Source organism: Arctopsyche grandis, chromosome 11 (genome assembly GCF_051622035.1).
Source record: "Arctopsyche grandis isolate Sample6627 chromosome 11, ASM5162203v2, whole genome shotgun sequence".
NCBI lineage: Eukaryota > Metazoa > Arthropoda > Insecta > Trichoptera > Hydropsychidae > Arctopsyche > Arctopsyche grandis.
The window spans coordinates 22,371,571-22,387,527 of record NC_135365.1 but is presented as its reverse complement, the minus strand read 5'-3'; the positions used below and the strand labels follow the sequence as shown (position 1 = coordinate 22,387,527).

The window sequence follows — 15,957 nt, the reverse complement described above, 5'->3', positions numbered from 1 at the left end:
GTAAAGATGAGTTTTATTAGTTATAAAAATAGTTACTGTCAATATTCCATACTTTTTACTTCGTTTTACATATGTACATACATATTTACATACGTATTTGGCATGCCTACATACATACATGTATAAGAATTTCAATAGTCTAAAATGAAATAAATATTAATGATGCAAAATGGGCAAATTAATGAGAAAAGATCAAATTATTCATGGCACAAATTAGTACGACTTCCAGCTGTATAACTAATTCTAATACATTTTTTTTATACCTGCATTCACCACATTTTTCAACCGCAATTCGAATGTATAAATTCGTATAGCCCCGAACCATGAAAAATATTTTGTCTTTCAAAGAGCAGCTCGGATCACTCTTGCGACCGCTCACCGGCGACTTCAAAGACCATCCGCCTCAGTTGGTTTAACCCTCGTTTAAATTAACCGAAAGCAGTTGTAAAAATCCGATTAGGGAGGAGCGATCGTCGAGACCCGAAAACACACCACCTACAAATCGAAACCCACCTTGGGTGGTTCCGAAGGACCGTCGAGGAATGCAGTCCTGCTGGTCCGGTGATCCAGACTCCAGTTAAGCCTCGCCGAGCTCTCCCCGATCAACCCTTTCGAGACGGGATCTGGATCGGGACATCTGCGACGACGGTAGCCCATCGCACTTTTCGTTTTATCTCGTCGCTTTGCGAAACATTTTTGCCAAACCGCTAAACATCGCCGCCGTTGCGTATCGATGATGCATTCCTCGGATATAAACGCGGTCGTAAAAGCGAGAGCAATAACCGAACAAATAATGCACAACTATTTCCGGATTGTGCCTACTGTGGACCGAAATGGCGCGAGCTGAAAATCTGAAAGATATTCCATGCAAGGCATGCTTATAAATATGAATGAAACTTCCGAGTATTTCATTTCAGTGTATTAAAACGCAATACGTACATATGTACTCTGAATAGACAATTTTTAATACTTTAAGTTTTAACTGTTTTAGCAAAGTAAATCAATATATAACTAAACGCCTAATTAGTCGCAATAGCGACGCCTATCAGTTATTTTAGAAAGTTTTAGTTTGGCCTCTGACGTTTCGATCGACATTCAGTTCAGTATTCAGTATTCACATGAGGGTAAGGGCGAAATCACACAGGGAAGAACGGAACGTCGTGTGTTTGGCTCCCCGCTGTGGGGGTTCTCCTACATGTCTTCAAATATGCGATACACCGTTATCGATCACTGTCAAGCATGGATAAATACAAGGATAAAATTTAACGGAAAACACTGCAGGGGGTGATTTTGGGACGATGTGTGCCGGGAATATGTGCAAGGCGTACCTCATTTTTTTTGCATGTTTAAAAGTATCTAAAAAACCGTGTGCCGCGTGTTCCTTCTTGTGTGATTTCGCCCTAAAGAGACAGATACGCAGAAGGGGTGTCTCGACAAAACCGCGCGGGACAAAATCGCAGGGACGAAATCACTTGCACGAAACCGCGTAGCGACAAAATGGCGCAACGCATATAGACAATATAAGCAAGAAAATAAATACAAAAATATTTAAAACAGGTCTAATGTATAATAAAAGTCCGATAGAACACAGTGATGAGAAAATAAGTATCGTTTATTTATTTTATGTACTTTTATTTAAGTGTACTTTTGAATTCGTGCTGATCCTTCGACACTATTTTAAATTTAGGACATATAATTATATTTAATATGTCTATTTTTGTTATTCAAGTTTCAATAAAGTGTGAATAAATCAAAAAACACACTTTCAAAATTAATAAACGTTTCTTATTTTATCTTCACTGTGTTCTATCGGATTTTTGTTATACATTAGACATGTTTTTAATATTTATATTACTTGTTTTTATATTTATTTTCGTTGTCGCTGCGCGGTTTCGTCCAAGCGATTTTTTCCCCCGCGGTTTTGTGACGGCGCCCACAGAAAGGTACGCAGAGCATTTTTTTTTTATATATATACATATATATATATATATATATATATATATATATATATATATATATATATATATATATATATATATATGTATATATATATATATATATATATATATATATATATATATATATATATATATATATATATATATATATATATATATATATATATATATATATAATAAAACGCTAGCACGCCTGATCTATGCTATGCCACTTAGGCAGAAAATCCTTGTATTGACAGAAGTTTGACAGTGATCGATAATGGTAATTCCCATATTTGAAGAAATATGGGAGAAACTTGTCGAAAAGAACCCTTTTGGTGTGAGACATGACTCAGTAGTCACCGGACCCAGAAGGTGCCGCGTATTGTTCAAAGGTTGTAAATGCATTGTTAAAGGTTTGCCGAACCTTTTTTACAAAGGATTTACAACAATGGAACAATGGATAGCACTGTGACTATCCTACCTCTAGACATGAGGCAAGAATGTTCTCGTACCGTACGATTCAGTATGTTTGTGCCTAGGTGCAGACATACAGAGTGGTACATGGCACGAGTTTTTTTCTAGATAATTTTGCAATGCGAAAAAACGATAACATGCCTAGTCTGTACCACGTGATCCTTCTCAAAACTCACCCCCTGAAGTTTTTCGGTGATATGTTATTTTTGTATTGTTGTATGTACATATGTAGGTTTGACGGTGGTCGATAACGGTCATTCCTATATTTGAAGAAATGTAAGAGAAACTTGTCGAAATAATATTATAAGATAGTACGAATTAAAAATGATACAAAGTCACGTCTATCACAGCTGGAGTCCAACCTAGGTATGCCGTGCCGAACTTGCGTGGTTCTTACCACTAGGAGTATCGCGTGGGGAGAGCGATATAAGAACAGAGATAATTAATTTTCGCATTCGTTAATATATTACATATATCCTTATCTTAAAACTTAATTTAACACTGATTTTTATTACGTACAAGTACCATTCCAAAAATTAAAATAACTAAAATTTAACAAAAATTTAAATATTTTTTAAAATACATAATCCATTTTTAAATTCGACTCGTTTTATCATGGCAAAACATTTTACTGGTTGAAATCTTTCACTTAAAATCTTAATCATTTCTAATTACAATTCGGGCTTTTTGATTATATCCTAAAAAAAAATTAAAAAGCAAAGATTTGCTTTGTAAAAGCAATTTCGCAATTCAAACAAAATCAAACCAAACCAAATATTATCTCAATCTAATTTTATATAACAATCAATACACTATTTGAAGCTTTATATTGATAAAGATTTAAGCTCTGATTTATTTATTATATTTAAATTGAATACATATGTAGATCATTCCGTTGATTGGAGTATGAATGAATGCTATACTCCTAATAAAGACATTTTTTAAAGAATAATGTAATTCATAGGAACAAAACTACATAAAAACACTTTCTCATTCGAATTGGCGGTTGTTCTAAAGTCAATGTCCTTATTAAAAATAGCAAAAAGGTGAAAATAATGACCACAAATTAAACCGCAAACTCCTGGATACAAACACCGCAGGATTTTACGGTCACGATTTTATAGCGGACAACATAATAAGATACAAGTTATAAAATTTTGCTTGTGCACACAGAGTGCGTTTGCGTTCGTTTCAATCCAGTCATAAATATAATAAACTCATACACCCAATTACAATCGTAAAATCGCGATTCTTGAACATCAGAAGAACTTCCGACATTATGTACGTTAAACGTGGCATCTTTCGGCAATATCAATATCATTGGATCGCATTCGAACACATTATTTATGTATATATGTACATATGTGGAAAAATTTGCCCATCTCCGGTCCATCGAGCTTAGAGGCGAAATGGAATTTCCTGTTATTGGATTTTCTTCAGACGAGAGGGCTCGTTTCGTCTGTCTACAGCGGTTAAAACGGCTGAAAATCGTTAAGTGCTAAAATAGTACGTATATTGCAGACACGTTTGCCGGATAAACGACGGCTCTTTACCGCAGCTATTAAAGCTCTGAGGCGAAGGTCGCAATTTGCCGTGTACACACAGTAAATACTTTGGGCACGACAAAATCGAGAGCGAAATTGATTCCAGGTGAGACACGAGAGAAAAAAACTAACACAAGCCGGGATACCAATTTAGACTTTTGTATGCACGAAAAGCATAAGAACAAATCGTAGATATTTACCAGATCGAGAAATATTTGGTTCTCATTCACATTGTGAATCGACTCAATTTAATCACCACTAAAGATATGAGGAATTTCCTGAATCTCTTTTATTACGGCTATTTTCATTTCAATGACAGATAAAGTAAAATTAACTTGCTTAATTATAGACCCGAAGGAGCAACCGCAAAATTAATGAAAATTTCAACTTACAGTCAACTTACAAATGGATAAAAAAACATTTAAGCAATAAAAAAATCCAATGTGATGAAACAGGGCTAATTTTTTTTTTCAATTGCAGGTGATTTTTCTTGTTCTTTAAATTGATTCATAGCACAAAAGTAGGACAAAACAATAAATAAAGGACGCATGTGGGCACGGACCACTTCTAAAAAATAGATCACTAACGAGAATAAGAGCAGATAACGAGTAAAAAAATTAGGACATTTTGATACCAAATATATGTTAAACGGATTATTTCGCACATTGCGATCACGCACACAACAATCGTTGCCATGAAAACAGCGAATACGGAATATCAGGCAATCGAGTTCTAGTTAGTATGATAATTCGCGCGGGTAACTTTCGATGAATGGAATTTTCGGTTGCCAGAGATTTTAGTGACGTGTGCGAGTTCACTTTGTGCGGAATAATCACCGAATCTAAATATATTTATATATTTATATATAAGGCAAGGTCAATCAATTCATCAGTTTACAACAGAAATAAAATTGACATATGTATCATATCCGATGGACTAGTTGCCATTTTATTTACGGACTAAGTGAAAGGTTTTCAAGTTATCCTCAAATAGGCAAATAGGCAAAGACATATTTATTTTTATTTTTTATTCAATCGATCAATCTATGTACAATCGTCATTACAGATCGCTCCAAAGCGACGAGTGTACTATATAGATCAAGAAACACACCAAATTATATATGTCCATAATTATTACATAATTCGAAATTATACATGAAATCTATGGTCAAACATAGCAAAGTGCATTGCAACCATCGTATACAATACGATCAACAAATACTTATACAACAATACGAATGTTTACACAAAAACCATCCACAGAGACATATATGGAGAGAAACCCGGCGAACCTTGAGATATAACATAATAACTCAAGATTTTGCGAGAGAGCTGGGGAGGGAAAGCCAATTTTGCAAGAATTGTTTCAATGAAAATCAGAAAAATTAGCAAACTCTGATAAGAAACGACCGACCTGGTCAAAAACCAAGGTCTGGCCAGCAGCAACCAGTGTGACTCGAACTCATAACCACACTAACCATAGCAAAATATGCTAAAAATCATAAAAACGTGATCAGAAAACGATACTCAATAATTAAAATGACAAATTCCTAAAATAATTGAATTAAATTCCTCACGAAGACAATACTTTACCTATCGAAAAATATCGACTAAAAGCATGATGGTGCAGCATTGAAGCTACGCCCTTGCATAATACGACGAGCAGATGTGTACTTATTCTGAACTCTCTCTCACTCCAGCCGATCCCACTTCTGCCACCAAATCCAGCACCTTCTCGCACCCACCACACCCGACACCACAATCCTATATCACGACGAGCAATATCACTCGACATCCTGAAGTCGAATAGAGACAAAAAGACAATAAATCACACAGAGTCAACCTGGTGAGAGACAACGTCCGCCAACAGCGACGGGCCCAATTTACGACCACACGTTTTTACGGCCGTCGATACGCTTGATGGAAATTGCTCACTTTTATGACACTTCATTAATCGCGATGGCGGTGGTGAGCAGGTCGTCGTCGTCGTCGCCACATCTGACGTCAATTTACCCCGGCCGATGATCTTTTCCCTCGGAAAATCGTGGTGCGAAATCGATAATAACATCGAAAGCCGAGTTGACCCATTCATTAGTATTCGCCCGACCGTTTACAAAGGGAACGCTCTCGTGCCGAAAGTGGGCTCTTTTATGTATTTTTTTTCTTCGGCTGCCCATCGTCTCATCCGATTCAAAGAAACGGACGATATTTAGGATTCGGACTTGCGGGTGCACACACACACACACACACACACACACACTAAAAAAAAAAAACAATAAAGGAAGAGAGACGCGGGGGTAAAAAAAGCCCCCAATCTTGAGTCTATTGTTTGCAAAGGACCTTTCCGCGCCGACTTGAAAAGGAATCGCAATAGAAGACGTTCAACCCGCACTAATTTATTTAAAACGAAACGATCGTCGTATAAATGCACGGTTTTTATAGCCAAGTATTAAATATTACCCAATTACATAGTATATGATACGATCTCTATCGCAGTGCCATTACTCTGTATGAAAAGTATTAACAGTTTAAATTATATTCGTTTAATTGGTTATGTATTAGTAATACGGTGACCATATTTTTTGGAGAAAATAAATGCCTTATGTAGAAAGAATCGTTTTGCGACTTCATAAAATGCTTTTTTTTTTAGTTTAAAACATTTATTATTGAATGTTAACATACACAATTAAGAATATTAATCATATTTACTATTCATTATTGAAATTTAAATAATGAATAATTTTGATATTTCTCACAAGAATCAACTTCAACTTTTAATAACGCCGGTTTGTGCTTTAAAAATAAAAAAAAAGAAGTATACAGCTCATTTCAAAAGTGCATTTGGTAGAAATTCATGCTCCTAATATGTCTTTTTTAATTGTGTTTTTTCATTGGTTCAGCCAGCAGTATGGCTCGGTTTTTGCGTTCATATTTAGCACCGAGAGGTTACCGGATTCGATCCTGTGTTATCTTTAATACTGCTGGTCAGACTTGGATGTCAGTGACTCCAAGTCGATCGTTTCAGATCAGAGTTTGCCAATTTAAATGATTACATTGTTGAAACAGTTCCTCCATTAAATTGACAAAAATCTTACTACCAGCTATGTCACAACTATCTGAATTTGATTTATGTACAATATTTAAAAACGTATGTACAATTTCAAATCCATAGATGTCTCTATGGATTAATGAATGAATTAATTAATTGTTAATTAATTAATTAATCTTGTTCTCCGGCCTCTCGAAATACAGCGATGTACATATGTAATAAAAATGCTACAACGTTTGTAATTAATTGTCGCATTGGGGTCTACCTGTTAGGCCTTCCTGGTATAAACATATCTATGTAAAATAAAATATTGTTCACGTATGAAAATATTCGTTCAATGATATTATCATTAGATCCAGAAAGACATAAGGAAAAGTCAACAATTTTTAAAATAAAATTTTTATCTGTGAAATATTCTAAAATTTCAACCCACCCATATTGGCAAGTCTTGTCATTTTATCGTCATCATTCGATCTAACATTTCTATAGTAGAAAACAGAACCGATTTTTTAAGGTTCACCGATAGGATCGTCCCAATGAAACGGTGATACTTGACTTTAACAAAAACATAAAGGACAAAAGGGCAATTTTATAAAATAAGTAAATCTAAAGGACAGAGCACTGAAATAAAAGCCTGTCCTTTTAAATAAAGAACGGATAGTCAGCGTAAATATTACACAATTACCATGTAAATGGGATTGCATAAATATAATTATGCCCAATATTTGATGACTGTTCTGTCAATAATCGGGGTTTTTTGTAGATCGATTTTTAAAATGAGATTAACGACACATCAATATCACACATTATCCGTATCCGACGAGTAGGTACTTTAACCCGTTAAGCAACAGGAAATATAATATAAAATGAGCCACAAGAGCACGATACAATATAATTAAATGGCACATAAAAGGATATCAAAAACACGACTTTCACCCAGCCACAAGCACATCATCAGATTATACATATGTATGTATGTATGTACACATGGCTTCAAATATAGACATGTACAATGAAAGAAAAATCAGCTAACTTTTTAACGAGAATATTGCCTGACTGACACGAGAAACCTGCCGAACGAACAAATTAATTGATCGCTTCAGATAAGCCTAGTATATTCACATCTCGTCTTTCAAAAACAAGGTGACATGCGTGTCAATCGAATCGTCATCGATATCTGATCATTGTTGTTTGAAAAGAATTTTCATTATGTTGCGAATGCGAACGCTTCCGCCTTGTGTTGCGTCTGATGTCATCCGACCTCGAGACTTCCTCACTAATTGACTAATTGGGCCAAACTAAGCTAAACCCGAAAATAATAATAAAAAGTTTGCACATTTGAGAATTGAGGCGAGTGTCTTTATCATTATGTGGCGTCAAAACGCACATTGAGAACGATAAAAATTAGATCAAACGCGAAACGACACCCATTCGGATGATGATGATGATGAATCAGAACTGTATGTACGAGTATGTATGCATGTATAATACACACATAATATCTCGGCCTTCTCTCCTACGCTTCATTTCACTTTTTATTTGGACCCGTTTGCGACCCGAGTCACGTATTCTTTTTTTCATGCCTGAATATTTGAAAATTATAATACAAACTCATTAAAACCAGACGAGAAGAATTTCCATTACACTGTCCGGTGAAATTATGATATTTTTCGCATTGAAACATGCCACAGAAGACGTCCTGAATTTTGATTTGAATAAAATATAAAAAACTGTTTGTATGTATATGCATAAGAAGATCATGTGCATACATAATTAGTTACGGTAACCACATAATAAATATATAAAAAAATACAAGTATGGAATTTTTCTATCATCCTCAAACACATTTTATCTACACATACGGTGCAATTTTACTTAAATCTTTTATTGAATATTAAAATTTATTAATAAAACGTCGGTAAAATATACTGGTATGTACATATTGGTAAATATCAGTTATGGTCAACTTTAACTTTAGTAGACAGTTGAATGATTTACAACGTTTCTCTTGTCTGTCTCGAGTTCGACATACATATACACACACACGCACACATCCCCTTGCACAAACAAAACCCATGAGAACAAATGCCATAAATCGAGTGGAGATTAGCAATAGAACCACCCTCGTCCTCTCCATATAACAAATGAACCTTTCCACGAAGAAACAATGCCGACAAGTCTTTCACAAACGAACATAAAAAATTTCTAACAATAGCGTCAAGATCATCTTTCGCACTTACGTTATTAGAAAAAAAAACATTTAAATCTTCCATTTTCGCAAAGTTGGAATTTCCGCATTAGGATCGCACACAAATCTATAAATTAGCACATTACACAGTCGGACCTGCATATCACCAAAATTTCATGCAAATTTGTATTACATCACCGAATACATATGTACGTACCTACACGTGTTTTATGATACAGCGATTATCGCACGCAGATAAATCAAATTCCCATGCTGAAAAATACGTTATTTGATATGTTTCCATGTGCCATTTATTTTTTATTTTTATGCAATGTGTATCAATGTGGGTTTTCGATGAAATTGAAAGTTGATAGGATTCTGCGCGACCGAAGAAGAAAACCCGTTTGTTGCGTTGAAAAAGCACAAACACGTTGACAAATATTGGTCCAGTGGAACGAAGATCGTCTATACAAACTTAAAGGTAACGGCCAAAATCTGTTCAAGTAAATATATGAATCGCAGCGGGAACTTTCCTATACAATGACCGTTCTAAAATTATCATAAACGAACAGTTAGTTACTCGGTTACTTTATGTAAGTTATGTATGTACTTCGGAGCGCTTTCGATGAGATCGTTTCATGGTGCGGCACAATTAGCCGACGCACTTCAAATAAAACCGACTCGCAATCTAATCAACTTTATTTTAAAAATATTTTCTCAAATGTAATAAATATAATAAGATAAATAGCTACTTCTAAAAATGTCTACAATTTTGTAAGAAAAAAAAACATTATTTCCCGATGCATAAAAAGAAATCCGCACACTTACTTGCTACCGGTCAAACGATTCCGACAAATATCAAACATCGGACCTTTACAAATCCTTCTCTGTGAACATTTTATCAATCTTCTTTTTAAAACATGCAATGGTATTCAATCCTTCACTTTATCATGTAAAACATTTTTGTATAAATATTTTAATTATTGAATTAAATTACACTCAAAAGTCGTCGACTTATTTTGCACATTATTATCATAGTGTTAAGCTCAACAGGTACATATATAAATCCTTTATTCCAAACGAAAACCTGCATTTTATAAATATAAAATACAATCATGAAACTAGAATTCTTCAAGCTCAGACACTACATACATACATAGACGTACATATGTATACATATTTGTCCTTTATCCTATCCTATTACAAATAATATGCAAACATGTTAAAAATTGCAAGTTTTACAATTGAAATACAAAACCTGCTATAAAAATTCGTCAACGTTGAAAATTCACAGACATGTAATGTAATCAAAACTGATAAAAAAGACATTTTACAACAGAACTACACGCGCTATCGACAATTTTGAAATTAAGTACACAAACATAAAAGCTTATATGGCAGAAAGCGAATGAACTATGGTAGTGTCGAAATTTTTAGGGGAACATTTAAACTCGATAAAAATAAAAATATTACATATAAATAATTAGAAAAAAAAACTCACCGCCTATGCGTCGAAATATTCATCATTGTTGCTGCATCACTTCCCAGCTTCAAACCTTCAAGAAATTGAAGTGGACAACTTCAGACCAAAAATCCCACCGGTTCTTCTGTCGACACATACAATAATAATAACACTCTTATGTTCACACTTCCATTTTACAAAAAAAAAAAATAATAGTAATAATAATAAATACATGTAACAGAAAAAAAGACAATTTTTGAAACAGCGGTGGCGCCATTAGTGTTAAAAGTTTCGGACAGATGAATGGTTAATGACGCATTGTGACAAATATTACAGCGATTCGTTTCAAATCATCTACAATAAAAACGAAGGCTAAACTATCAATGTAACCGACTATATATTTTATTTTTTTATTTTTTGTACAACCCGCATGAACTGTGCAACAAGTGTTTCTTCAGACAAGACTGAAATATGAATACGACTCGAGTCAACGTGGACAATGGAGGAAATAATATAAAAAATCACATAATCGTCAAAAAAATAAAAGGTAAGCAATACAATACGAAGGTGTGTATGATTTTTTTTTTTTGTAATTTATATGTACAGTGTGTGCGATAAAAGTTTGGCGCCACCGAGTTTCGAGTTTCGTATGAGTTTTTGTACCGAGCGATGATCGCGACCGAGCGACTACAGCGTTGTTCTGGTACTGGCGCGGTTACCAACTTCGAACAACCCTTGCGCTGAACATTTGCCTGGACCGATCACCCACCTCCGGTGCTCAAACTGTGGCGCGGTCTCTCCACAGACTCCCAGCACATCGGTGCGGAGGTACAAAAAAAATCGGTGCAAGAACGGACCTTGATTCGAGCAACGTGTCGTGTAATTTCTACTACTAGTGAAATTTTTACCATTTGAGTAGGGAGACTAAACTAGTGCCCTAAATTTTAAAAATATCAACAATTCAATTACAATAAATTCAAATCAATGTCCATATCAATTTGATCCCTCGGATTAGTGAAGTTCAGAAACCGGATAGTGGTCGTGGTAGTGGATTGATGGATTGATGATATGGTCCGTTTCGTCGTTCGCTTGCACGGACTCGCCTTCAGAATTCTGTTCCCTTCGCGGTACTTGCGAATTTCAAAAAAAAAAAAAAATTTACACATCACTTTTTGAGTGCAACTATCGCAAGGGACTCGGCTCGTGAAACAAAATCAGTGTGGAGCGGAGGAAATAAATAACGAGACCTTGAGTTGTTGAATTCTCGGTTGATTGTTGGATAAATCATTCGGAAGATTAAATTTTGAAGACAAAAAATATGTTATTTAAAAAAGGTATTCTACTTCGGATATTTTTGTCAGCATAAAAATTAAAAGTTATACCTACTCTTTACTTTAAGAAAGATTATTATCATTTAAAAATCAAAAATATTTTTTTCATTAAAATACAATGCATATCTAAAATATATAATTTGGAAAGAGACTTTGTATGTATGTATGTATGTAAGCTTTGTTCGTTGGGTCATAAATCCGTGACGTCATCGAACAAATAATTAGATTTTTTTCGATTCAAAGTATTCGAAGTCGCCGGGGGCAAAGGCGCCGAGGGCGAAGCCCTAGAACTATTCTAATAAATTTAATAAAATGTTTACTATTAGATTAGTCATGTTTAAGCGGTTTATATTACAAATACCGAGCGAAGCCGGGTAATACAGCTAGTATAATATAAATATACTAACAGATGTAGATATTAGAAATTTATTTTCTTTTCATTACAATCCCAATTAAATTTCCCTCCCTACAAATTGACCGACTTTAACTTACCATAGAAATATGTACTTTAAAAAATGTCGCCATTAATAAACAAGCTCCTTATACATTTTGTTTGTTAATAAATATTGTTGGTGATTTTTATCATTGCTTTCCATGCTTTCCATTCAACAAAAATCTTCTAAGAAGATTCATAAAGAAAAATCTGGAATAGATGATTTGAATGAAGTTGAAAATGATGTCTACGGACGTATTTTCACTTTCAAAACATTTCACACGAAATTCAAATAGGAGACCTTTCAGGCAGAAACAATTTTAGGCCATGCTTGTCAAAAAAATATAAACTCATATAATTTTTCACCGTTAGTTACCGTCCCATTTTAACTTTCCAAAAAGAAAAATAAGTAGGTGCAATTTTTTCGTAATTGTTTAATTTTCATGAAGAATTTTTTTTTGTAAAATTAACAAAAGAGATTAATAAATTAATGTACCACACATCGTCGGTTTAGTGGCAGAAAGCTTGAAGTAAAAAATTGGCTGTTTCTACCTACTCAACTCGGTAGATTTCAACACGCTCTGTCTTTTGAAAAAACAAGCTGATTCATATTCGATTTATTTTTGACGTAACTTAGAGATTTCAATACGAATGAATTTAGTTGTGTCCTTGCTAGCTACTGGAAAAAAAATTATTACAAAAATACTTCAAACTTCTTAATTTTCGAAAAAGTCGATTTTCTCAGAATAAAAGTTTTTGATTTAAGCTTTCCGCCACTTTAGACTAAACCGACTAAATATATAATGATGTTTGTAGTAAGCTGCAATTATTATACTTTTATTATTAAAACAATTACATATGTACATATAATGATACAAAATCAAAATGCATTAATTGTGATTGGCATTGTATAAAAAATTCAAATGGAATTGTTATATTGCAGACCGTGTCATAAAATCAAAAGGATATGTATATTGCATACGTTATTATATTATATAAATAGCATATTATGGTACATATAAAGAAGCGTAATGATTTAGAATTGTAAATTTTCAAACAATCTAATAAGTACACCATAAAATATAGAATGGATTATATATTCACAACCGGTATATATACATATGTATATGCATATAAAAAACATCGAGTCGATATGATATTTCATACGCAAAAATTTTGACCGCAAACATTGCACAATTAAAATAAATCAAAACAGATTTTGATATAATATTTATGACTTTCATAACAAACAAAATACATATAAAATATGTATATCAGAAAAATCTCACAGAAATCGCCTCAACCGGAAGTGTCAGCTGACTCTCGTTATCACATTTGATTTACGTACACTTCTTCCCAGAATACAGTTTGTAATTCGAATTATTAAAAACTGCACAAAGTTTGAGAATCGTTTTTCAGAACAAAATCCAACGTTTAGCCCTTTAAAAATTACAATCTTTAATTAAATTTGCATAAGAATAATTAATTCCGATAATTTTCAATATCATAATAAAAATGCACACGACGATATCAAAATAAAACACATGACCCATTCAAACGCCAAAAACATTCAACGATACATTATTATTGCCAATCACACTAAACCGCTAATACGTTAAAACTGCGACTTAATCACACGCCAACGTCCCTCGCCCGTCAATTATAATTAAAAAGGATTGAATATTTAAACACATTAGAACGTTTTACCCAGACGCGGTCAATATTTACAAAATTCGCGGAGATTTATCATTGAACTAACACAAAAAACATAATAAATAGCCGTTTGTATTAAGCCGCACATTCAACGTGACCGGACGAATCGTTTTCCATATCCGTTCGAATGTATTTATTGAAAAAGACCGGCCAATTATTCGCATATGAATTCGGACATTCATTATAATTACCGCTCGTATCGACAGATAAGCACTTCGATTTACCCCATAGTTAAATATTGAACAATTTGTAATCGTATTACGTCTTCTTATGGTTTGGTTTGCGGTGTCGATTTCTCAAAGGTGGTCGCCTTTGTATTACATTAACCATTATAATATAAAATAATGTGCGAAAATGATGACTTCGCTTTTATGCCAAAACGATGACATAACTTGAAAAATACTTGGATTAGATTTTATATGCATACATGCGACAATTCGAATTAATCCAATGCTTATTGTACATATTTAAATACCACATGGCATAAACAATCGTCAACCACTAAAATGTCAAAGAAACATCTGAAGCTTATCTCTAAAAACTGTACAAAATCATCATCTCTTAAAACTTCCGAGTGTCTGTCCATGTATGTATGAATGTACATCAATCAACATATCGTATATAAAAATCGTTTAATTTCATTACGCCAATTTAAATTTCAATGGAAGTCATTAGTAAATTAAATTAGAATAATATTAAAGCACATCGAATATTAATGCGTCGCTAATGTTTTAATTTAGAATTTATTCAAATCGAAAGAAAATTCGACTTACCGATTCCTGAGAAGTGTGACGTGTGAAGGTTAAAGAGCATCCCGTTGGTTTTTTAATGAAGATATTCGAGATGAAAGGTTGAGGTCATTCCGTATTATCAACTCGTAAAATGCGATCATCTTCGAAACGAATACGCTCAACTCTATCCATGCGTTTCCTATAAAAATATAAACCAGTTATTGTGCGACAATAAACAGTTTTTATAAGAAACATTATTTAAAATAGTTATTTTTGCATCCATGCACCGTTGTTAATTGCATTTCATGTTTTATACATGACGAGGATTTTTATTCCTAACAAAAAAATGAGGAGACGGAATAATAATAAAATAAACAAGGATCCGACGTCCAAGACACCATCCTCGTGTACCATTGTCGACTCTCATTAATCACCTGATGCATCTTCCATCGTTGTCTTCATTCATCACCGGGAAGTGTGCCTTCATATGTAAGTTTTACGCGTGCACGTTTTCGAGTTTTCAACAATGATAAGAAACGGATGGGTGCATAGACTTTGACTATTTTAGTGCTTCGTGTAATTAAAAATAAACCCCTGAAACCGGCTAGCTCTTTGAGACTTTCCTACTCATCTAATTGTGAGGCTGTTTAGGGTGAAAACACACTGAGAGGTATGGGACGTCACGTGTCCTTGGCTTCCTGCTGTTACCATAAACAGTGGGTGTTGCCCAAAACGAATTCGGGTGTGCTTCCACGTGCATAATGTATATATTTGGAGATCGCACGTGTATGCATATCCATATGCAACCGACAAGTTTCTCCTACATTTGTTCAAATATAGGATTCACCATTATTTTATTTTAAAAAATCAATACAACAGAGATTTGACAGGTAGCCCCAAAGCGTCACTGTGTTTTTAATACAAATATAAGTATACATAAAACAAGAATAACAAAAATAGCAAAAAAATTAAAAGCAAGTAAGAAAAATTTATAGTGAAAAACCAATAAAGAATGAAGATAATTATATCGTGCTATGTAGGATGTGTTCGACCAACTCAACATAACTGGCATTGAAGAGATCCGAGGAATGGT

General features: G+C 33.9%; 1 protein-coding gene across 1 annotated transcript in view; it reads right to left on the bottom strand.

Moving 5' to 3' along the window:
* Ppn (proteoglycan-like sulfated glycoprotein papilin) overlaps positions 1 to 11,386 on the bottom strand; it is a 95,459-nt gene extending 84,073 nt beyond the window's left edge. The window contains exons 1-2 of the mRNA XM_077440687.1: positions 11,320 to 11,386; positions 10,696 to 10,801 (exon numbers count right to left, since the gene is read on the bottom strand). Coding sequence (XP_077296813.1) covers positions 10,696 to 10,721 — 26 coding nt within the window. The 5' untranslated portion in view covers positions 10,722 to 10,801; positions 11,320 to 11,386. The remainder of the gene's footprint in view (positions 1 to 10,695; positions 10,802 to 11,319) is intronic.
* Between the last annotated feature and the right edge of the window lie 4,571 nt (positions 11,387 to 15,957).